This window comes from Leishmania infantum, chromosome 34, assembly GCF_000002875.2.
Source record: "Leishmania infantum JPCM5 genome chromosome 34".
NCBI lineage: Eukaryota > Euglenozoa > Kinetoplastea > Trypanosomatida > Trypanosomatidae > Leishmania > Leishmania infantum.
Genome location: NC_009418.2, coordinates 668799 through 692315, shown reverse-complemented (window position 1 = coordinate 692315; position 23517 = coordinate 668799). Strand labels below are relative to the sequence as shown.

General features: G+C 55.9%; 6 protein-coding genes across 6 annotated transcripts; all 6 read left to right on the top strand.

Annotated features, from left to right (window-relative positions):
* Positions 1-659: 659 nt before the first annotated feature.
* On the top strand, positions 660-3866 carry LINJ_34_1640 (putative kinesin; the record flags this gene model as incomplete). Its single annotated transcript, XM_001468498.1, has 1 exon — positions 660-3866. The coding sequence occupies one exon, from the start codon at positions 660-662 to the stop codon at positions 3864-3866; it is 3207 nt and encodes a 1068-aa protein (XP_001468535.1).
* Positions 3867-4683: 817 nt separating this feature from the next.
* On the top strand, positions 4684-5112 carry LINJ_34_1630 (conserved hypothetical protein; the record flags this gene model as incomplete). The annotated part of the gene is made up of 1 exon (XM_001468497.1): positions 4684-5112. One exon carries the CDS (start codon positions 4684-4686, stop codon positions 5110-5112), a length of 429 nt encoding a protein of 142 aa, XP_001468534.1.
* Positions 5113-6536: 1424 nt separating this feature from the next.
* LINJ_34_1620 (conserved hypothetical protein) lies at positions 6537-6998 on the top strand (the record flags this gene model as incomplete). The annotated part of the gene is made up of 1 exon (XM_001468496.1): positions 6537-6998. The coding sequence occupies one exon, from the start codon at positions 6537-6539 to the stop codon at positions 6996-6998; it is 462 nt and encodes a 153-aa protein (XP_001468533.1).
* Positions 6999-9492: 2494 nt separating this feature from the next.
* On the top strand, positions 9493-11022 carry LINJ_34_1610 (conserved hypothetical protein; the record flags this gene model as incomplete). Its single annotated transcript, XM_001468495.1, has 1 exon — positions 9493-11022. One exon carries the CDS (start codon positions 9493-9495, stop codon positions 11020-11022), a length of 1530 nt encoding a protein of 509 aa, XP_001468532.1.
* A 2653-nt stretch (positions 11023-13675) lies between these two features.
* LINJ_34_1600 (conserved hypothetical protein) lies at positions 13676-16087 on the top strand (the record flags this gene model as incomplete). The annotated part of the gene is made up of 1 exon (XM_001468494.2): positions 13676-16087. One exon carries the CDS (start codon positions 13676-13678, stop codon positions 16085-16087), a length of 2412 nt encoding a protein of 803 aa, XP_001468531.2.
* A 5725-nt stretch (positions 16088-21812) lies between these two features.
* Positions 21813-22871, top strand: LINJ_34_1590 (conserved hypothetical protein; the record flags this gene model as incomplete). The annotated part of the gene is made up of 1 exon (XM_001468493.1): positions 21813-22871. The coding sequence occupies one exon, from the start codon at positions 21813-21815 to the stop codon at positions 22869-22871; it is 1059 nt and encodes a 352-aa protein (XP_001468530.1).
* Positions 22872-23517: the final 646 nt, after the last annotated feature.

The following is a 23517-nucleotide window of genomic DNA, read 5'->3' as shown; positions in this document are numbered from 1 at the left end:
TCATTATATTGGCACCGCTGCAGGACATCTGCTCGTGGTATTCTAGACCTTCGAAGCTTGAACTATAGCAGGAATCACGCGCTCCATTCTTTTTGTTGTTCAGGTTTATCGCCTTCAGTCAGTACGCTGACGCCATCGCACCCACAGAGATTGTGCTTGGTTTTGGCTTTTATCGGCGGCGATGCGTTCTTTCTTTCGATCACCGCGCTCTACAAATGGAACCTGGTTCGCTCTCGTTGCACTAACGGGCATTTCTTTTCTTCTCACCTTCCTCCTCAATGCGCGTCTTCCCTGCACCTTCTTACAGTCAGCCGTTTTTGCTTTTCTGTGTGTCGCTCTACGTCTGCCGTGAAATGAATACAACCTCTCGACGGTTTCTTCTTCACAGCCTGGAATGCCAAGCACCACACTCCGCAAAGGCACAAGATACCACCGCGCTTGTTAGTCAAGACTGCCACCGGTACCCCCAGTCGACAGGCAAGCAGACGGGAAAGCACAAGACAACGAGAAAAAAAGTATCGGCGTCATGGGTTGCTCTCTGTTCGACGCGATTCCTCAACTGCCGTAACCGCCTGCACCTGGTTAGATATTACGCATTTTTTTCCATCATCATTTTTATCCTTTTTCGGCGCTTGGCATTGAACTAGATTGCGGAAGGGATGGGCAATGACGATAACAGAGGCGACTCACAGTCTCCGCCGCCCAGGACGCGGCAAGTTGCGTGGAAGCCGCCCGATGTGAGTGCATCGCCTATCCATCTTAGCACACCGAGTGCGCACAGGGATCCCATAGCCAGTAGCGGAGCCTTTGCCACGGAAGAAGCCGTGAAGGAAGGCGAGCGCTGCTTTGGTCGCATCCGCGTTGTCGTGCGTTGTCGTCCTTTGCAGCCAGACACGGAGGCCGACCACTCCACCGAGTGTGTCCGTATCAAAGGTGACGAGGTGATCGTGTGTGACAAGGCGATGCAAAAAGAAGGTCGATGCTACCGTTTCGATCGGGTTCTGCCTGCGGAAGCGGACCAGGTGACGACCTTCGCCGAGATTGCCCCTCTCGTTGAGCACGTCCTCGATGGGTTTCATGCCACCGTATTCGCCTATGGACAAACAGGTAGTGGCAAGACCCACACCATGGATGGCTTGCGCTACGCGTCGAACTCGCAGCAGCGCAAGGCGATCGTACCGGATGTGGACGGGACAGAAGTCCAGCAACATGGCATCATGCCTCGCGTCATACAGCTGCTCTTCGACCGTGCACGAGAGCGGCAATGCGCGACCGTCTTCGAGAGCACTGAAGCGCAGCATGATGCAGAGACGCTGGACGACGGGGTGGAGTACACGTTCCGCTGCAGCTTCTACCAGATCTACAACGAGAAGATCACCGATCTACTTCGCGGCACCGGTGTCCCGGGGGATGTCGGCGAGGCAACGGCGTCGTCTTTGTCCTCGTCATCGGCGCTGACGAAGCTTAAGATGGGTGCGCGCAGCAAAAGAGGCGTCGGCGATGGAGACCTGCGTGTGCGTTGGCACAAGGGCGATGTCTTCAAGGTGGAAAACTTGTTTATCTGCACCTGCGACTCTCCAGCTGAGATGCGTGAGATGCTGTTTAGTGGCATTCGACAAAAAGTGGTGAGCAGCCACCTCCTGAATCACCGGTCTTCCCGCTCTCATTGTGTCTTTACCATCTACGTGGAAAGCCGCGCGCGCCAGAAAGGCGAGCTGCTTAACCGATCGGAGCTGTCACTTGTGGATCTGGCCGGTTCCGAAAAGATAGGTCTTCTCTCCCACAACCCAAGCGCCAGGCTTGTCAAGGAGTCAATCGACATCAACACATCGCTGCTGGCTCTAGGAAAGGTGATCACAGCGCTCAGTAGTGGTCCTGCCCCGGCAGCCGCGGAGCTTAAAAGGAAGAACCTCGGTCTGGCACCTCGCGCTCGCGGCGGTGCAGAGCAGCAGGCGGCCACCCGGCACATTCCCTATCGTGACAGCAAGCTGACGATGCTCCTCAAGCACGCTCTCGGTGGCAACTCCCTCACCACCATGATTGCCTGCATCAGTCCCTCAGACCGCTACGTGGACGAGACGACTTCCACGCTCCTCTACGCGGGTCGCGCGAAGAACATACGGAATGAGCCGCACGTAAACGAGGATGCGACGACGGTGCTGATCCGGCAGCTCCGAGAGGAGATCGCTCAGCTTAAAGCAGAGCTCGGATATTACCGAGAGATGGCGGCGAACTCACTGGTAGAGCGAGAGGGGCGCGTGAACGCGTGCGAGTGCTGCTGCGGCGCTGTGTACAAGGATCCCCCACGCTCCGTCGACCCATCGAGCCTCACTGCCCGCGGCACGACGGAAGATATTGCCATGGTACAAGAGGTGGATCAACTCGCTGACTCGCTTGTGGCCGCGTGTGGGATGCTAACCAACTTGATGCAAGTGAATGCACAGCTGCGCGAGTTCTATGACGCCGTGCGAGACAGGCAGGATGCCGCGGAACGCCGCGAGGCAGAGCTGAACGCTGAAAACCTGGCGCTTCGTGAGCGTCTTGCCGTGTTGGAAGACATCGTGCTGCAAGACGAAGACCTGGGGGAGGTCAAGGAGGACAACATGATCGGCAACGGTGATGCCAGCGACGCCGACGAGAAACTTAACAACAGCGCGCCAGGGGCACGAGCGAGCAAGTCAGACAAGAAAAGAGGACGCTCGCGTGCGCTAGAAGAGACACTTGCGGTGGCGAAGGAGTCCTCCGCCGCACCGGCACTCGGGCGGCTTGCAGATGACAGTGCGTGCGGCGGCAAGATGGCCGACAGTAGCGCTGAAGGTGCCTCCTCTTCCCACAGGTTAGCTTCCTCATCGACAGCCGTTGGGCAACCTGCCACTGCGACGAAGGAGGATTGCGAATCCAACAGGCCCGTCTTGGCGCCACCTGACAACGAGGCGGTGGCGTCGCCGGTGCGCAAGATTGCGCCTGGCTCGTCCACCACGGTTAAGCAGCTCTCCATCGCGCTGCGCGGCGTGCCAAATGGCAGTCCCCCATTCGAAGACGCCACGCTGAAGGGCCCAGCCGACCGTGAGTCCTCCAGGAAATGTGCAATGGATGATGAGGGCCGAAGACGACTTCATGGTCACAAAAAAAGGACAGAGAAGAAACGTAATGGGCTGGCAAACCGGCTCAAGGAGTACGAGGCGCAATACCGGACACCTCACACCATTGAAACGTACGCTGACTACTACAAGCAGCCGGCACGCAGCCAAAGTCTGGCGGCGGTTGTTCCTGGAGTTCCAGCGATCCGAGCCTCTGAGGCTGTTGCGCCGCACGTGACGGCCACACTGCAGGACATGAAGATGACAGTGTCAAAGCTGCCCAAGGCGGTTGTGCGAGAGTACGTGCCTGCCTCTCTTTTGCGGCCGGGTCTGTTCGGGTGCTTGGCGTTCGGCGGTGGCGATTCCGAGAAGGCATTATTTGAGCAAAACCGTAGCTCCCGGGAGGCACGTCTGCGTGCATTGCAGCAGCGTCAGCAGGAGTTGTACCGACAGGTTCGCCTGGCGGTTCACGGACTTCGATCCGAGGATCCAGCCAGTGGCGTCTCTCCACCCCCGTCAGCGTCAGCCACCTCGTCAGCGGCCAGTGCACCGCAGCGACCAAACTCCACGAGCAATATCCCAGGTACTGCGGGCAAGCGAGAGGAGATGATCAGCAGCAGAAGCGGCTTCGCACATCTCTCTTGTGAGCCAGCCCTAGCCTACGCTCTGCAGGCTGTAAATCGCACGGCCACCGGCCCGTACCATGAGCCCAGTATGCGACAGCGGCCACGCGCGCCCTCCGACAGCATGAAACGGCTTATGAGGTACATGGAGCGCGACAGGTGACGCAAGAGCGACGGTGTGGTACAGCTTTTAAGCATGGTGGGTGTCCCTCTACGGCAGCGGCTCTATTTTCCTGCATATATTCTCTTTTTTGTTGTTACGCATGTGCGTGCGTGTGTGTGTGTGTGTGTCGCGTTAGCCTTGTCATCGCATCATGATGTACACGAACCTGCGTGCGCGTGCTTGCCTGGCCTGGGAAACAGCACTGTGCTGCGCGAGAAGCAAGCATATCCATGTAAACTCCCTTGAACTTTTGCCAGTAGGTCGACATAACAAAGGACGCGTAGATGCTGACTTTTATTGCAGAAGAATCGGGGCTGACGGAAGTGCTACCCCATGCTGCTCGTGCCATGTGGGACTGCACCCTATGGGGAGAAGGATGAACTCTGCCGTTACCAGAGTATTGCTTCGCTGTCTTGCATGCTTGCAGACAGCGTCTTACTAGCGTGCTCCTCCGCCGTCGTCTTTCTTCTCTCTGTGTGTTGGACTTACGATTCACTTTCTCCCTTCTTTCCCACCTAACATCGCTCGCGTGTGAGCTCCGTTGTAGCGGTGCTCAACATAAACATACTAATGTGCTACCCACAGCGTCGTGTGGCTGCCACAAGCCCTTCCTCTGCTCCCCCCTCTCTCCTCTCCACACTACACACACAGGCACAGGCATACCGAAGCAACAGCTGAACGGGGACAACATAGTCGTGCTTGTTTCAGACCAAACGACCGCCTCCCTGTTTTTCTTCGTCCTTCTTCACGGATCAATGGCTGATCTTCAGATCCCTTTGAATCCCTCGCGTCCTTCGGCAGCGCGCCGTCGAAGGAAATGGACAACTCGCACTTCTCCAAAATGCTGAAGGAGTGCAAGATCATTGGCAAGAGCTTCACGTCGACGGACGCCGACCTGCTCTTCAGCAAGGTGAAGGCGAAGGAAGCACGCAAAATCAGCTTCACGGAGTTCAAGGAAAAGGCTATTCCCGAGATCGCAGCCAAGATGAAGAAGACCCCTGCTGACATCGAGGTCATGATAGCCAACGCCGCCCCCAAGTCCAGCGGCACCAAGGCCGACACGGTGCGTTTCCATGATGATAAAAGCACCTACACCGGTGCTGCAAAGCAGGGCGGCCCGACAAACGTGGACCGAAACGCCGGCTCGCTCGCAGGTGTCGTGGACCGTCGCCAGGAGACAATCGACAACCGCGGCACCACTGCGTATAAAAATGTGAAGCACCAAACGGCGAGTACATGTGATTAAGTTCAGCGCACAGGCGTTTGCAGTCCGTGGGAAAGACGGCGATGCTGCATGCAGCGGCGAAGAGATGGTATTGTGTACTGCCGAAGTTGGTGATTGCCAGCTGCGAAGAGGAGCGCAATTATTCTACCCTGCGGGGGGGTGCGGCTGCTGGGTTGGGCGTACACTCCGCCGCTCCATCTCTCTCTGTGCTCCCTCTCAGCCGCTTCAAACTTATACGTCCTCAAAACAGCTGAGACGCACCTTTGTATCATGCAGGTCGAGTGACATGTCTGCGGCCGGCGGTGAAGTGTTTACAAGAGTTGCGCGTCCACGGCGCTGAGGGACTCGAAACCAGAGGCATGTGAGACAGACTGCTTTGCCGCGCTGTTCGACAGCAACGGCAGTGTCCTCCAAGATGATCTGACAGCGGTGGGAGACCGCCGGCAATGCCCTCCGACCAACCGCTCCCTCTTCTTTTTATTCGTTTTTTTTTCTTCGCTTCGATGGTGTTGTAAAGCGGTCGAGTTGGGCACCGCGTCGTCGCGCATCCGTCTTCACCACTCCCCTCCTGCGTGAAAAGGCCGTTCTCTTTCAAACGTTTTTGTTCGGGTGGTGGCGGTGGTGATGGGGTGATGTCTGACTCTCTCTTTTCGTACTTCACATGTATGTCTTCCTGTGCGTTCACGTATACCTCACTGTTGACTGTGATGTTTCTTTGTTGTTGTTCTCGTCGCTTGACCTTCGTTGTCTTCAGCAAACATGTCGCTTCTCTGTCTCTATGTCTCTCCTTCATCGTTGTTTTTTGCTATTCACATGTTGTTTGTCCTTCGGGCTCACCTTAAACGCAAACACACACACTCCCCCTCCCCCTTCTTTGCTGTGCCTGGAATGTGTCCTCTCCTTCTGGGTCTTCCCACGCCAGCCTTATTTCCTCTTTATGCTTTTCCAACGTCCAGAAGGATCGCAGTACTCGCAGCACCGCACTGCGACGGTGGCAAGTGCGCGTAGAATCCAAGCAAACCTCTTTGGATTTTGAGTTGTGCGTCTGTAATAAGTTCTGCCTTTACCTCTAGGCTTACCAGAACGGGATGCAACTGTCGGCGTGGAGGACTCCGTTCTGTTCGTTCCCCAGTTGTCTCTCCTCAATGCTTTCGATCCCACTCCTTTGCGTCCCTCACGCTGCACGAACGGTCGTGCAACCGCCATCCACCCATGTGCGCCCCTTTCCCTCTCTTTGCCTGCGTGTTTCGCCGTCACTTCTACATTACCACGCGTGTGCAGCACACCCACGTACATCATTTTTTCCCCTTTTTGCACTCAACTATCACGTATCTTCGCCTCTGTACTTCCCCTCACCTGTAGCTGCCTTTCGCACTTCCTGGCTTGCATCAGCGCGACTCGGCTATACTCTCTCATCTCCCTCTCTCCCTCACCTCCTTCCAACGATGGACAATTTCCAGGCGACGTTTGAGGCTTTCGCGTCCTTCGGCAGCGCGCCGTCGAAGGAAATGGACAACTCGCACTTCTCCAAAATGCTGAAGGAGTGCAAGATCATTGGCAAGAGCTTCACGTCGACGGACGCCGACCTGCTCTTCAGCAAGGTGAAGGCGAAGGAAGCACGCAAAATCAGCTTCACGGAGTTCAAGGAAAAGGCTATTCCCGAGATCGCAGCCAAGATGAAGAAGACCCCTGCTGACATCGAGGTCATGATAGCCAACGCCGCCCCCAAGTCCAGCGGCACCAAGGCCGACACGGTGCGTTTCCATGATGATAAAAGCACCTACACCGGTGCTGCAAAGCAGGGCGGCCCGACAAACGTGGACCGAAACGCCGGCTCGCTCGCAGGTGTCGTGGACCGTCGCCAGGAGACAATCGACAACCGCGGCACCACTGCGAAACAGATCTAAACTCGAAAAGAGCATCACTGAATACAGTGCGTCGCTCGAAGGGAAAAGAGGAGAATGAAGAGCGACAACAGGCGAAAAGAGGACGCGGCGTGGCTGCATCTCGATTGAGCCCTTGGCTACTTACACTCTTCACACCCGCGCTAGCCTCCGAGCGTGTGGGTATGAGCTCGAGTGACTAGTTCTTACTTTCTCGGTGCTGTCGGACTGTGCTCGACGTGCTCCTCTTACGTTTCTCTTGTATCGTTTGTATGTGGACTTCAAGCTTTCTCTCCCTCCCTCTCTGTGATGCCTCTTTGGATCTCCTTCTTGTATCTCTGTAGAGACACACGTTCCCCTCGCCATGTACATGGAACGTGTTGGGTATTGCTCGTTTTGCGCGAGCCTGTGTCTTTCTCTTTTTATTTCATTTCCCTCTCTGATTCTCTATATGTTTTTTTTTTTTCGCCGGATCGGACGTGAGGACTCATGCTTGCTGCCTTGCGTGTGCTTGGGTGCCTTCAGCGTTACCACTTGCCTGTTAGTATCCAGGGATTTGTTTACGTACTCCTTTGCATGTAGATGAATGGAGGCTTCCCAAAGACGCTGCATCGACAGCGCCTCAGAGAATGACAGCAACAATGTCTCTTTCTCTGTCTCTGTGCTCGATATGTGCTCTCTAAAAAAAAAAATGAAACTCTCTGCCTCTCCGTTTTCTTGTATTTCTGATCGGATCTGCCATGCTCGCGAGTGTGCATGCTGCCATCACCCTTCTCTTCTTGGATGCCTCAATGGGCCTTGCACCGGCCTTTTGTGGTGACCACCTGCCTCTTGCCCTCCTCCTTCCCGCCATGCTGCGTGTTGTCCCCAGTCGTTATCGTTGTCGTCGGCATTTCTCAGCGAGTCACAAGCACAGATTCGACTTATACAGTCGCCACGATGGCACCGCAGTCGTGACCTCGCACATCGCTACTAGGCATCCCCGCGCAAGAAAGAGGAAGTGGCAGACAGACGTTCATGGAGATATGCGGGCCCTACGCGGTTTATCTTTTTTTTGTAGGTTTTGTTTTCCGGTATGCTTTCTGAGGTTCTGCTCACCAGTTGCCTCGTGAAGAAGCAAATAGGAGAGGCACTCGCAATAGGCCGCACGCTGAGGTGTGTCGTTGGGCCTCCGTTAAGAAGAGACTGACTTCCGATCCACCTTCGGGTCGCCACAACACAGGGAAGGACTAACCATGTTGTCTCTCCGACTGTTGAGGTTGGATGCGTGTAGGGTGAGCGAGCCATCTCTGTTTCCATCCGCTTGATGAGGCGCTTCGCTTGAGAGGAACTCCTCCAACACCCCACCCTGACGAAGGTTGAAGGGAAAACGGCAGTTTACTTGCCACCACATCGACACCGTGAAAAAGAGCCACGTAGAAGGTACCACTGTGGCTTACCGAAATCGCTCACATGTACCCTGAATCTCGTTCACACACGCTTCATGCCGCCCCTCCTGTTCTCCCACACATCCTTCTTTACGGGCGCGTGTGCTACGATGGATCCCCATCCCCCTCTCCTCATCGCACATCTGCGCGACCCCCGCGTCCACAACAGCAACATTCCACAAAGAGCATTTTCTAGCACCTCCGCCCACCCGCCCCACACACACCACCTCACCCTTCCTTTCTCTACACTGTTTCCCCCTCCCCCTCTTGTGTATTTCTCGGCCATACAACACACAAGCACGCATTTCTCAGCCTCTCTTTGCCTTTCTCTCTCTCCCCCACTCTCTCTTTCGCCTTCTCCTCTTTCCGATTCTTCGGTCTGGCCCTGTCGACAGTTGTGTCTTCGCAGATCACCCTGATCTGGACGCTGCACAAAGAACGTTTTCTTCTTTTCCGGGCCTGCTGCTGGTCCGCAGGAAGTGCCGCAGCGGCTTTGACGAAGAGACAAAAGGCGGCTGAAAGAAACGTAGAGCAGACTGACGAACCTCAGTAGCCCACACGGACGCTCCTCACAGAACTGGACAAAAACAGAGCACCGCCATCCCTCCAGCCTTTCGCGCGCTCTTCCTGATCTTTTTCTTTTCATCGTCGATAGAACCGCGAAGACCTGAGCCACACCTGCAGCCTCGCTGATCTCTCTCTATTTCTGACACAAGCACGGCTTACGAAGCTGAGTTCGGGCTGTTATCCACGAATACCCAATCAGCTGCTGTCTGTGAGGACTGAAGTCGTGCCGCTTAACCCGGTGGTCGTATTCCTTGCCTCTGTAAACGCCTTGTCATTCTCGGTCGCGCTGTACTGCCTCGCCGCTTCCCTTTCCCTTCCCGCCTTTGTAGCTTGGCTGTCTCTCCCTCTCTCGTGGAATGGATACAGAAACGTCATCGGTAGCGGCCTCGCGTGATGGACACGCCACTCGCCAAGGCGAGTCTGTTTTTGATGAGTACGATGAGATCAGCAACTTGACTGTCGGCACGAGCAGCCCAGTAGCGCATCCGGGTATCAAGTCGCCGCAGTCCGACTCGAAGAGTCGCATGTCCGTGGATGCGATGACGCCGTCGTTCGAGGGCACCGCCATCAAAGTCTATCATGAACCGCCTCAGCAACTGGCGCTGAGCAACCATAACCTGCACGGCTTCACACGCCGAGTAGAGACAGGAGATGTACCCCTGCGGTTGGACGTCATTCCCGACGACGCCTACGTCGACTACGGCACGAACTTGCCGAAGCTGAACACTGAAAAGAAGGATGTCGGGGATCACAGAGAGGCCTCAGTGTTGACTGCCGCCGGTCGCACCCGGGACCCGGGCGACCTCAGCAGCGAGGTTGCCGACTCCGTCACGCAATACAGCAACGCCAGCCTGCATGGTGGCGAGACGTCCATTGAAGGCAACGGGTGGAACATTGAGGACGCCAGCGTGGATCCGCAGGTAGGCAGCCCGACGCGACACCACACAGACCCTCTCAGCTCCGCCAACTTAAACCAGCACCTGCACGAGCTATCCCGTGGCCCTGCCCCGCTCAGGGTGGAAAACATCGCCGCCTCTGGTGTGCCCTACCTCCAGCGCCAGCGCAACGCGTCCACCACGACGGTGCTTCCCGAGACGACGGCAGCCAGCCTCATGGTAGAGTCCAGCGAAGTGGATGCCATGTCTAACTCTGAGGTCGCCTCGCTGCCGCGCATCCGCCCTGCCAAGCTGGCCTCCGTCGGCGATACGATGGACGACATGTGGAGCACCACCTCCACTCGCGGCTTCGACACCATGTACTTCGGCACCGGTGGGACCAAAGATGAGACTCTGCATGCCCTGTCCAAGGAGAACTTGCGGCAGCTGCGCCACCAGCTGGAGAGCGGCGAGACACCGCTGCGTCCGGAGGTGCTGGCGGGGCTAAGTACCATGGTGCAGGCCATGACGCAGACGAAGTCGGCCAAGTCCGCCAGCACAGCGGTGGAGCCCGCCATGACAGAGGGGCGTTCAAAGCTCGTGGACTCGGCAGCCTGCCTGGGAAGCTCTTTGCAGAGCTTTGCAGACGCCCGCGGCCCCTTTTTGCTCGCCTCCGCGAACCTCACCAAGGACGGCGATGCCAGTGCGGCAGCCGGAATGTCGTTTCGCCGCACTCTCATGGATATGCCAGCGAGGGAGGCCTGCGACGGCCGTGCGCATGACTCATCCGATTACCCGAACGAGGAGTTTCTTCGCTCGCCGCACGTCGACGTCAGCGACCGCGACGTGGATGAGGAGGGCGCGGTGGACGAAGTCGAAGCGGAGAACGCAGATGAAGAGGAAGACCCCTTGCATGTGAAGACATCCACCAGCGACGACTCTTGCGAGGGCCAGAACGAGAGCGTCTTCAACATGACTGAGGACGATGGCGTCGACGACATGTCTGACCCGGCGGCCATGTCGCGTCACATGCGGGAACTGTTCAAGCTAGTCCAGGAAGGTCGCCAAGATCAGTCCCATCTCCGTCAGCTTGTCCTAGAGCAGCGCAGCGTCATTCAGTACCTGCAGAGCACCGTCAAGGATCTCGAAGCGGAACTCTCTGCACTGAAAAAGCACTAGCAGAGGGACAGACCTGGATACGTGTTTGTCATATGCTTCCCCGCTGTCTCCCCTTCAGCTGCACACGTCAGCGTTGACTTTTCCCCGTGAGTCTCTGTGTTGACATCTTCTCTATGTGCTTGTTGCTTCGAACAGTATTTGCCTAGTCAGGTGCGTCTTAACGGCTCTCGTGTGCTACCTCGGTGGCACGCCTGTGTAGTTCTTCGCCGTCTCCTCCACTCAACCCTCCCCTTTCACCCTCTGGCCAGCTGCTTGGGTCTATTACCGTCTGCCTCACTGTGATGTTGTTGCACCTGCTGTGCCCACTCTTCATCTTTATTCGTTGGTGGGCGCTGTCCTTTTTCATTTTTGTGTTTTTCGTTTGGAGGGGCTCTTTTTTGCTGTTCACTCTGTCGTGCCGCTGTCAAAAGACGTGCTTTACGCTGCGCCGAAGAGGCTTCATTGTTGTTGTCTTCGTTGGGCTCTCTTGCTAGCGGTGTCTCACTCGCGTATGTATGTAGATGTGTGTGTGTGCAGGGGTGTATGTGTGTATGTGTGCGTGCTTGTATGCATGTGGGTGTGTACGCCTACATGTTCTGCGCACCCTCATCCCCTTTTTTTTTTTGCAGACTTTCCCGGAGAACTCGCTGCACCTCTGTCCTTTTGTCGCAGGCACACAAGTCTTCTGCCGCTTTTGATCGCGCTTCCCCAAACAAACACCCGCCAAACAGAGCTGGAAACAAAGCCTTTTCCATTGTGTATGTGCGTCAACTCTGTATTGTGTGGGAAAGGGGAGAGTTCCTATGAAATCTATCTCGTCTCCCTCGCTTTCTGTGTCATTTTTCTTCCCTTCTCTGCTCAGATGCCCCCCTCCCCACCCACCCACTCTCTTCCCCCTCCCTCCTTCATTGTTCGCTCGTTCTTTGCATGTGAATGCATTGTTGGTGTCTATGGGTGCACTGCGTCGTTGGTTTTTTTCTCTGTCTGTTGCTTTTTCTGCTTGTGGACCAGATACGTGCGTCTAACTGCGCGGGTTTGTGTTGAGCAACAACATTTTGTTGTGCTTTGTTGAGCCACGCCGCGCTTCAGGGATGACCATCTCTCCCTCTCTCTGCGCGTGCGTGTCTGACACTCTCATGTTTCTGTGTTTCTAATATCCGTCCATCGGCATCGAGGACCAGCGTCGAAGTTTCACGTGGTGCCGCCTTTGCGAGGGTTATCACAACCCTGCACCTTCTCCCCCCACCACCACCAACGCCGGCGCGGCTTGTTGTACCACCCTTCGATCTATCTTCGTGTCGTCTTTTGATCAGAGCACCTCTTCTCCTCTACCTCCTATGGGGCTGCTGGCGAGCAATACAGGATCGAAAAGGGTGCGCAGCTTTAGTTCTCGATGTCTGTGTGGTCGTGGAGTGGATGAAGGTGGCCGTTATCGATTATATCGTGTGTTTGGGGCTCTCCGCCTCCATGTCTGCGTTCGAGCAGTTTGTGTCTCTGTTGTCTTCCAGGCTCCTCCAAAATGAGTTGGGCGCGAACGGTGTTGAAAGCGGGTTGGCACTCTCCCTCAACTCCCCCCAGAACTCCCATTTCGAGGTCCCCGCGCCGTCTACGATCCGCAGCCAAACACAAAAATGATGAACATAAAGGTCCGAGCGTCGCTGCTCGAGTCGCTAGCAGTTGCCTCGAGTTGCGTGCCGCACCCCTACAGATGATCAACCTTGCCCATCACACCAGTGCTGCTTCTCTCCTTTTCTGTAGGAAAGCGACCCTGCGTACCCCATGGGGCTCCCTCTTCTGTAGGGTGCGGTGCCGTGCGCTCGTCTTGGTGACCTCTCACCCCTCTCCTCTCCCCGCTCTCCATCATCATTGCTCTCTCTCTCTCGGTGACCCACTGTGCTGGTCGCCGGTGCACTTCAAGTTGAATGGCATGGCGTTTTCTTTTTCCTTCTTGTGTGTCGGTGTGTGTAGGCGTTTGCATATTCGCCACACCGCCGTGTTCTCCCCTAGTGTGGTGTAACACTACATTACATATATATACATACGAGCATATATATAGCGAAGCAAATAAAACTGACTCGACAGCCGGAAAGCACAAGCAATCACCTGTTCTTGCCCTTTTCCATTTCCCGTGTTTCTCGTTCTCCTTTAACCTTCACCACGAACTGAACTCGCATCCCTATCCTTTACCTCGTGTCGACTCTGTACGTGCACGGGTGTTCGTTTGTGCTTGTATGCACATCATAAAAGTCACCTGACAGCATACTTTTAGTGGTAAACTGCACGCGCGCAGACACTCGAAAAGCCTTCCTCGTGCTCTCGTTGCTATTGCTGCTGCGCTTTCCTGGTGTTCGGCCTTTGGGCCCCTCGCGCACGCGGAAAAAAAAACAAGCCACGGTCGGTTCACTGCTCTTGCTTTCTGTGCTGTATTGCCCCGCATTCAACTTGTGACGCTTCGCCCACACCGGCACCTTTCATAGCAGCTCGTCATTCGCGCATGCTTTGTTTTGTGTGTGCGTGTGTGTCTGCGCCGTTGCCTCTCCTCTCACCGCCCCCTTCCCTCACGCTGGCGGTACTCCCTCTTCGGAACCCCCGTGTGTTTGTCTCCCTCCTGATCTCTCCCCTCCTTGGCAACGGAAGCTGTTTGCACTGTAGGCGTTTTTCATAGGGTGCCCCCATGTCGGAAAGCGCAGAGACGAGTGCGTCGCTGGCGGAACGCCATGCTGACCCGATGGACATGGAGGCGGTCGAGGAGGAGCTCAATGTCGGGAAGCTGGAGCAGCTGGACGACGAGGCGAACTCGAAGTTGTTCAATCACAGCCGCGCCGAAGTCGAGCGGCTGCGCAACCTCACCCCAGACATGATAAGGAACATGGACTCGCACATCGAATATGCAGTCGATGCCTTCTTTGCCAACAGAATCGCTGACTGCGAGGCGACGCTGAGGAGTCGCATGAGCGAAGACCCTCTGGCGGTGTGCGGAGCTGGACTGATTGCATTTGTGCGCTGCGGCCTCTCGATGGAGCAGGCGCAGGCAGACATAGCACTCGAGCTACTCACCAGGTCAAGCGCGCTCGCCACACAGGTGATGTCCAGGGAGAAGAGCATGCTATCCCGAGGTTTTTCTAAGGTGTTTCAGCGCAATAAGGAGACGGAGGGGAACTGGCTCAGCGCCGCGGAGTTCCGCGCGAAAACAATGCACGCGGAGAGCCAGGCCCTGCGCTGCTTCGTCTTCGTGCTCCAGCAGTCCGTCTCAGCGCTCGTGAAGGCTGGACTAGCGCTGAACCGCGCGAACAGCAGCTACAAGTCCCTCTACATGGAGCTAGAGCACCGCTACAAGGCCAAGTACGGAGGCAAAGAGACCGTCAAGACGTCCCAGCACAAGCCCGCGGCTGCCGAGGAGGGGGACAGCGACGTGAATTCACCGCTGCGGTCTCCAAGCTGGTTAACCGCAAGACACGCCTCCCTCGAACAAAGTGCCGCGCTAGAGACACTCGGCCTCGACCGCAACTCGGTGCACTGCGTCGAGTTCGGCCTCGGTGCAATGAAGCTCGCACTTTCCATCCTGCCAGACAACGTTCGAGCTGTGCTCCGCTTCATCGGCGTCGAAGGCGACCGGCAGGAAGGACTGAAGCTTGTCCGCCAGTGTTTCAAGAGCGACACGCTGCTGTCGCCTTTTGCCAGTGCCCTGCTGCTTGCACTCTACGGCATGCTGCCAGCGACGTCGGCGTTTTTGGTCGATTCCTACCTGCCCGTTGCACACGAAGTGCGCACAGAGGTGCTGCAGAAGGAAAAAATGCGCGAGTCGATTTTGCATCTCTGGCTCGACGGTCGTATCGAGCGGCTGACGCGCTCCGTAGATCTGAGTATTTCTAAGCTGAATAACTGCCTTGCTATTGCGAGTAACTCACAGCTGCTTGCTGCCATGCCGCAGCTCCGCGACTTCGTCCTGTACGATCAGTGGTTCAACTACGCCATTGTGCACCAGTGGAAGCGTGCGAGCCGGTGCCTCGAGATCCTCTCGAAGACGTCCAAGTGGGCGAATGCCGTGTACCAGTACACGCAGGCGTGCTGTCTTGAGATGCTCGAGATGGAATGGGCAGAGGGGATCGAGAACCCCGAAGGCGCGCTGGACTTTCCGCTGGAGGATCTAAACCGCATCCTTGGCTCGAGCGAGGAGAAGGTGGGGCTGACCTTCTCCGACGTCTCCACACGAAAGGCGATCGCTGAGACCATCACCCAGCTCTACTGGGAGGCAGCGCAGCGCAAACCTGTCACACTTGGCGGGAAGCCGAATCACAACGACCAGTTCGTGCTGAAGCGAATGGAGGAGATCCTGGTGAGCCACGGCATTACCCCGTCCACCGTGGTTGCAAAGAAGAAGCTGGGCGAGCCGCTGGAACCCGTTCCGGAAGGTCTTATCATTCGAAATATCGTGCCGCTGCCAGCGTATGAAAAGTGTCTAATTGCGGGCATCGCCCATCAGTACCCTGCGGAGCGCAAAGAAAAGATGGTGGCCTTGATCGACGCGTACCTTTTGCGGGAGCCGGTGCAGTGCAACACCCCACTGTCCGACTATGTGGACTCGATGCGGGAGCGCAGCAAGGGAAAAGCGACGTCGCGGTCACTGGCTTTCTCCTCGAAGGCGGCATCGGAGGGGTCGCCTGTGTCGAGGGAGGTTGCCTCGCCTGCTGCATCCCCGAACCCGCACGAACCCAGAGCCTCCCTCCCTGAGAACTACCGGCTGTTATGCCTATGCGTCTACAAGTCTATGCTGCTGGCGAACAGCGAGTCGAAGAAGGACCGGCAAGCTGCCTTGGAGGTGATCAAAGCAATTCGAGACACGCCCCAGTACAAGGATCGGCAGTGGAGTCTCTCCTACGCACAGGCTTTTGCACTGTACGACAAGGCCTATATCGCGTACCGCGATGAGAGTCTTGAGGCGGCCGAGTCCATCATGAACCAGCTGCATAAGCAGTACGATTCCGCCCATTACTACATGCACGCCAAGATGGACCTCAAGGCGCACCTCGCCTCATATCACCTGCAGGAAGAGAGGCAGGCGAGGGCGGCGAAGCTCACAAAGTAGCGCCCGGATACGGTATGGGAAGAGAGCGATACCCTGATGAAACGAGGGGTTGCACCTGCAGATGGGCCCCGATGTGTGTCCTTGAGCAGGGGAAAGTCATGGCAGCAGCGCATTCTGCCTGCCTCATGATGCTCATGGGGTGCCAGTTGTCACAAAAACCGATGCCCAAGAAGGCGTCGCGCATCGAGCAATGTGCTGATGTAGTAGTGACTGAGGCTTGGCACCTCCCCTCCCCCAAAAAGAGGTGCAAAAGGTGCCTGAAAGTCTTCCATCTTTTTCCCCTTGTTTGTCTCGCATGTAAAACGTCGTCACGTTTCTCTCGGTAATGGCTGGCGTTTGCAAACGGAGCGACTGCGTTTTTCGTATTCGTTTTCTCATGCATACGTACATGCGTCGATGGTTTCAGAGCTCAATGTATGGTTGCACGTGGGTTCTTCATGGTGCATCTGTGTTTTAGTCCACGCAGCTCTGATTGATGGCGACGTTCTATTATCTTTATCCCTGTGTGGCGAGCGTGAGTGTTTTCATTTTTTTTTTCGTTGGTGTATGCTTGGTGTGGTTGGGTTTACTGCGATTCATTTGTTTTTGTAGTCTAAAAGCCTGCCTTACTTATCTGTCGTTTTTCTCTACTGGTCTTACCACATACTCTTCGTTTAGAACACGGCGTGTCTGTGGTTGAGCAATGCCGTGCTCGCCAGTGGCAGGTGGAATACCTGAGGGTGTGAAGTGTGCAAGCTCGTCGTCCATATTCGCGTATGCATCTGCGCACATGCGTACATGTTCTGGCTTAGTGTTTTCTTTTTCGAAACTCTCTCTTCGTTTGCGGTTCGGAATTCTCCTCCTCCATTGCCCCGCCTTTGGTTTGCTAGTGCGTGTTTGCCTTTCCACCCTCGAACCTTCCCAAGTACGCCACGATGAACCGTGTATGTGGGTGCTATGAGCTGCTCTTTCAGTTTTTGTTGTTTGTAATTACTATATCTGTGTGTGTGTGTGTCATCTCGGTCCCTATTTCCTTTCCTTCACAGCAGTGCGTAGTCATGCAACTTTTTTGTTGCCGTTTCTGACTTGTGATATATATGTGAATGTGGATGGCGTTGGAGAAGGGGGCGCACACGTCTCAGTGCGTGGCATCACAGGATCCAGTGTCTACGACATAGGAGAAGGCTAGAGAGATGTATCACAACTGAAGTCGGCGCTCCGGTCCTGGACAGCGTTTCGTCGGAGCAACCTACGACAGTGCACGCGCTGCTGCCATCCATACGGAAGGCGAAGTGCCAACGCAACTCGAGTGTAACTCACCCGGCCCTCGCACTGCCAACCGGTGGCGAGCATGACTGCCACCCCAAGGGAGATGCGCCAGGTGGCGACCAGCGTACTGGAAGCGGCTGTGGGGTGACCTGCAGAGCGCGGGTGGTGGGCAGGGCTTGGTTTAGAGACCGCGTTCAGCTGACGAAGTCGGGGCACATGACCGTGAGGCTTTTCAACCACTGCTTTGCACCACTCGATTGAGGTCTGTGACTGGGTAGAGGTAGACCAGAGGTGAGCTTATGCTGTATGATAGAGTGGACACGTTGCACGCAAAAATAAAAACAACTTGTCCTACTAATGTCTCATTTGATTTATATTTTTCTTTGCTCCGCTTTTTGCTTTCTCACGCAACTGTGCGGCTGTCTGTGTCTGCAGTCGTATACGTGTTCCCTTTTCGAATGTGCCCACGTGTATTATAGCGGACGGTTCCATAGCCGCTTGTGTCCTCTTGCAGTGCACACGCAGCCGCGCACCGCAGCCACTTGCCTCATTTTTGAAAACGCGGGCACCGGCACACGCGCTCGCATGCCCTGCGCACTGTTCTCATAGGAGGCTAAACAAGAAAAACAACAGCAACCTATGCCAACAGAAAACGGTGATATAAGCCCGAGAACGCCTACACATACACACGCACCCCAGCGTTTTTCGCACCGCTGTCCTTTTTTGTTTCAACACCCAGCTTTTTTTTTGTGGTAATTCCGCCTTGCGCGAAGTGAGAGCGCGTGGTGTGTAAAGGCAGTGCGACGAAGGGACGAAGGGATTTCCTGTGTTTGATCATTTCATTTCTGGCGGCCTTCTCTCTCTCGCTGCTGCATATATTTCACTGTTCTGCTTCTCTCTCACTTTTTTTTTTCGTTGTTGTTGCTTCGTGGTTGCGAGAAGCGTGCCTTTTCACTGCATGTGTTGTGTGCATTGTGTCCCTTCCCCCCCCTCCTAGACCGCTTCACGTTGCGCTCTCCTCCTTGCCTGCCTGCCTATTACGCATTTGTTTTGCCGACTGACAGACGTGTCTTTTAGCTGTTTTTTTTTTGATTTTCTGTTTGTTTTGTTTGGGGGAGTTGGAAGAGGAGAAGAGGGTGGCACCCCGAAAAGAATTACCGCCCGAACATTCGAGCTGAATCAGAAAGGAGAACTCGGTCGCGTACGTCCAGACGTAAAACGACGATTGACCGCCACGTGCCACTGCTGTGGCCTTCCTTCTTGAGCACTCGCATACCAGTCCCCGCTTCCTGGTGCGCTGTGTGCTACCCGCTAGCGCCAAGCGAAAAGAGCACCACGACCGCTTTGGTCGTGGTGCTCGTCTCGGTGTCACAGGTGCCGTTTGAAAGCAAGCCCAGTCGTTTTCTGCTGTGCCTTGCTTGGCGATGCGCGTGTGCGTGGGTAAGCTCTGTCGATTATGTCGAATAGTGGCACGCGTGCGGGCAACTCGGGGCTGCGCTTTCTCGGGTTACATGACCTGTATACCGATCCCTCTCCCCAGTCGCTCACTCTTCATCCCTACCTTTCCTCCTGCCTGAGCCTCGTTCACGCACGCAATCAACGGTGATCTGAGTATGATCTCTTTGCTCCTTGGTCCTGTTTCCGCCTTCTCGTATGGACACAACTCGAGGATTAGGAAGCGCAACAGGAAGTACGCTAGACAGAAATCCTGGTGCTGTCATACAGCACATGTGCAGATGACTCGACGGCCACCACGCAGTTGACAGTGTACGTCACCACATTTTCCTCCGGCGCTGAAGATGCAGTCCGTGTGGGCCTGGCTCTTAAGTCGCTCTCCTCTGCTATTGACTTAGCCATCTTGACACTGGTGGCTGTCACCTCGGCCGGGGGCCAGAGTCCGCCCATCCCGTTGTAACGCGCACGACGCAGCGGAGTGATTCTGCTCACGCGTGTGATTCTTCACGGGGCTCTAGCAAGAGTGATTTCCGGAGGTGCGCGAGTTACGGGGTCGACGAACGACTTTGCGACTCTATCGCCTCCGTATACGCCGTGCACCCAGTGAAAGGGCTGTCTCTCTTTCTGCGGTCAAGATGTGTCCTTTGCTGGTTAACGTAGCCGTGTGTCTCTTCCGCTCCGATTGACAGTGGCGAAGAAAGCAAAGGCAATGGAGGACGGCGTGCAGGGACGTTCTGGGCGGTCTCATGGAGACGCGGGGAAGAAGTCGGACAGCCATTGAGCAGCCCCTTGCTGCCGTCCGCGGCGGCCTTGTGGGGCGACGCTGTTTCTTGGAGACCCTCAATTGTCACGGTGTTCTCTTGAGCATGGCGTTGGAGAGCTTCCCTATCACAGCGCGTCTGATAGCGCTGAACTCTGTCGAGCGGTCCGCCGCCGCTGGTGCGGCACTAGCCGAGCAGCTTCAGGATTCTTCTTGGCAGATGATCATAGTGTACTACAGTGCGGGGCTTCTCCTGCTAGTGGAGTTTGACTGGATCGTGGGTGGCGCTGCGCTGAACCCGCTAGCGCTGCCGCGCAGCGGCGGTGACCTTGGCCCCACCTTTCCATACAGCGCCGAATTTCTGGGGCAGCGCATCGGGGCGCTGGTATCGCGCAACGTATTTTGTCCAGACCAGGTGAAAGCGGCCTATCCCGCGTCCAGCGGCACGAGCTGCGACAGTCCATGTCGCGACGGTCTTGTGCTCTTCACTCTCCAAGCCAGTGCTGCGGGCGTGTCCCTTCGAGCGGGCTCAGCGCAGTGCATAGTGTGGGACGTGCCCTTTGCACGACATAGCGGACGCCATGTGGGCCACAGACCCCACTGTCGTCGGTACCGCAACGTCGCGCGAGCGCTTTTTCGAGTTCTCCGGCCACCGTTGTTTTTGTCAGACGGAGCATCCAGGGTGTCACCACTCTGATGAGGAATCCGACTGCAGCGAACGAGAGTGGCGCTCAGCAAGAGAGACGATCGCCGCGCACGAAACTGAAGCAGGTGGCCGGCTTGCCCCATCTCAGGATGGGGCAGCTGTGTATCACCTGCCCCTCTTGCCTTGTCAAGGATCCCTTCTCAGTAGGCTTAGGTGGGCTCTTCCTTTTCGTCTTTGTGCTGAAAAACGTGTGCCTCTTGCTTATCCGGCTGTTGGTAATGGTCCCCCTCACTCCAAACAGTTTCATGCTAGTCTTTGTCGTTTACTTTGCTTGCCCGTTGTTTACACGGGAAGGAGAGGTGAGCGAAGGAGAGCCCATCAGTACGAGGCAGTGCAGCAGAGGTCACTTACTTACTCTTAACTGCTCTACGCGAAAGGTGTCGGGAGAGATACCGAAAAAAAAATTGAATTCAAGAAGATCCACGGAAAGTCTCCATGGAACACCCTTCGACACGCATTGGCAGCACACGCGACGAACGGATTCATTTCTAACGGGACTTCTTCATGGACTTGAAAAAAGAAGGGGGCATTCGAAATGCCTCCTTTCCGTTGGAGGGGAAGCTGCACGATTTGGCTACACCCTGCCCCCTCCGCTCCTCTGCACAACTGCACCCCTTCACCTTTGCCTGTCACTTTTTTTTCCTTCCCTTGTTCTCATCGCCGTGACTCGTCACCTGTACTCCTCCCTCGCCGCCTCGTGTATGAACGGACGCGCTCGTCGGCATTTCTCCCTGGCACCCCGAAAGCACAAGCGACATGCAAAGGGTAGCTGGTTTGCTCTTCATCGCATCGTTTTATTTTGGACTTTGTCCGAGAGTATTGCTGAAGTTTGTTTTTCCCCCGGTCACCTGTGTGCGCGCGCGACGAGGCTCATCTATTTCCTCTCGACGTCGTCGACCCCGCTCCATCGCCCCCTCCTCGGCGCCCCTTTCCCCTTTTTTGTTGTTCTTGTGCGCACCTGCGGGCTTCTCACAAACGGCGGTTGCACATCTCTAGTAAAGGACGATCTTCTGTCTCGCTCTCTCTCCCCTTCTGTGTGTCGGCTCTCCGGGTCTTGTCTGTTTTTCTCTCTCGCGTAGGTAATTACCGTGTTGTCCTCTCTGTGTGCTCCTGCATGGGCTTCTGTTCGCATTAGTACCGATACCAGCGTGCATAACATCCTGTTTGCTGGAGAGTGGCGCTTGAGTTTGTCGCGTCCTTCCCCCCTCACCCCTTCTTATTTTGTGTACCTCCACTGCCCTCTTCTGTCGAGAGGCGTGCAGTGTGTTTCTCGCACGGTCAGGCTTTGTCGTAGACACTTGTGCTCACCACACTCTCTCTTTTTTTATTGAGTTATTATTTTCGGTTGTCCATAAGCGGACATCGCCGCGGAAGGCAGACGCTGTGTGCGTCGACGCCTTCTGTTGCACGGAAAGACCGTGTCATACGCTTCTCTCTAACACGCACGCTGCTTTCGCCTTATCGATCACGTAAGCTCGTAGAGGCACCCTCAGACTCTCGGGCATTCTCACAGACTCGTAGTACTACTCTCACCTGCTCAGTCGGGGGGGGAACAGATGCCGTCACTTCCCAAGAAGGTGCCGCCGCCGCCGAAGGAACCTGGCACTCACACCAATGCCGAGGTGAAAGAGGCCCTGCACGCCCGTGCTCTGCGCCGCACCGTGCTCGTCACCGCCGTAGTCTTCCTTCTCCTGGCATGCCTGGCTGTCGTCTCCAACACAGCCCGCAAAACTGTCGGCGATACTAGAAAGCCGAAGATGGTAATGATTGTTGCGAAGGGGCTGTCGCCCATGTCAGTGGGCCGCGCCTTGAGGAGCAACAAGTCCCCCTTTATGCGCCTTCTCTCCAAAGCGGGTGGGCAGTTTGCAACGATCGCAGCCAAAAGCACAGCGAACCCGCTCGTCAACCTCCTCACTGGATCCGCTACCATCAGTGCCGACACGCTGGTCAACACCACGTCGATCCTTGGCTGGCTAAAGTCGCAGGATAAGCACACCATTGTGGCTGCACCGTCCGCCTACTGGTCTTTGGGGGCGGCGGGCACGAGCCCGTGCCCGCAGGTGGGTCTGCTTGACACGGAGTGCTCGGGCCAAAAGTGCCCGGAAACGAAGGAATCAGCATACTGCAACGCCTTCCGCAAATACATCACATGCGATGATTGCGCGCAGCTGTACAACGACGAAATCCTGCTTGGTTTCGAGAAAATGATAAACCACTCCGCCGATGCTTTGTACTTCCAGTTGAGCAAGCTCGCCGAGGCGGAGGTGAACAACCCGGAGCTGGCGGTGCAGGAACGCAGCGAGGTGAACCTGCTCGACTCCACCGTGGGCCGTATCGCCCTGGCTCTATCTAGGCGCACCAGTGAGGAGGCAGAGAACTGGCTCATGATCGTCACCAGCGACGGTGCCAACGCGGAGATGGCCGCACCACTGCTCATGGTGGTGTACACAAAGGGCGAGCTCGTGCAACTGAGCGACATCGCCGAGGACGCCAATACGGCCGATGTAGCCAACACCATCAAGTACTGGTTCAAGAGCAGCAATGTAAACACGTCGCGTCTGCTGGGCATCTGCACGGACGGTGAGAAGGTTGAAAACTGCAAGAGCACCACCTAACGCAAGCAATAGCACACACGAAGGCAGGGCCACCGTCGCTGGTTCAAGTCTTTTCTCCGCAGGTAGCAAAAAAGACATACCCAAACACATCGATGAAGCTGCCGCTCATTCTCCCGAATGCATGCCCGCGCCTGTGTGGGTGTCTGTCGGTGTGCCGTCGTCGTGCTATTATCTAACTTCTGGGGGCAACGGAAGAGGTGCATGAGAAGCCCCGGTACGATGTTCAGGTGTGTCGACTACTGGTCCCCACTTTAGGGTCGTGGCCGGGATGTAGAGGGAGAGCTTCAGCGGCGTTGGCAGCGGTCGTGGGTATGCGTGGAGGTGTATATCCGGAAACCGAAACTCACCACAGCGAAATGGATGGAGAAAAAGGCGAATCACCGCTGAAAAGGCGCGTGAACGACGGACTTCCCAAGGAGGCCAAGATAAGGCAACGGAAGAAAACACGCAACCATCTATGGGGCTTGCAGACATACATGATGATCAGGGCGCACAGCAAGCAGCTACTGCAAACATGAACAGCGTGCGTTTTAGAGCGCGAGCTTTCTTTCGTTTTTCTTTTGCCGGGGTTATGCTTGTGTGGCTGGCACGCACGGTGTGGTAGAGATGCAGCAACGGGTGGATATAATCGTCTCATGCTCTGCAT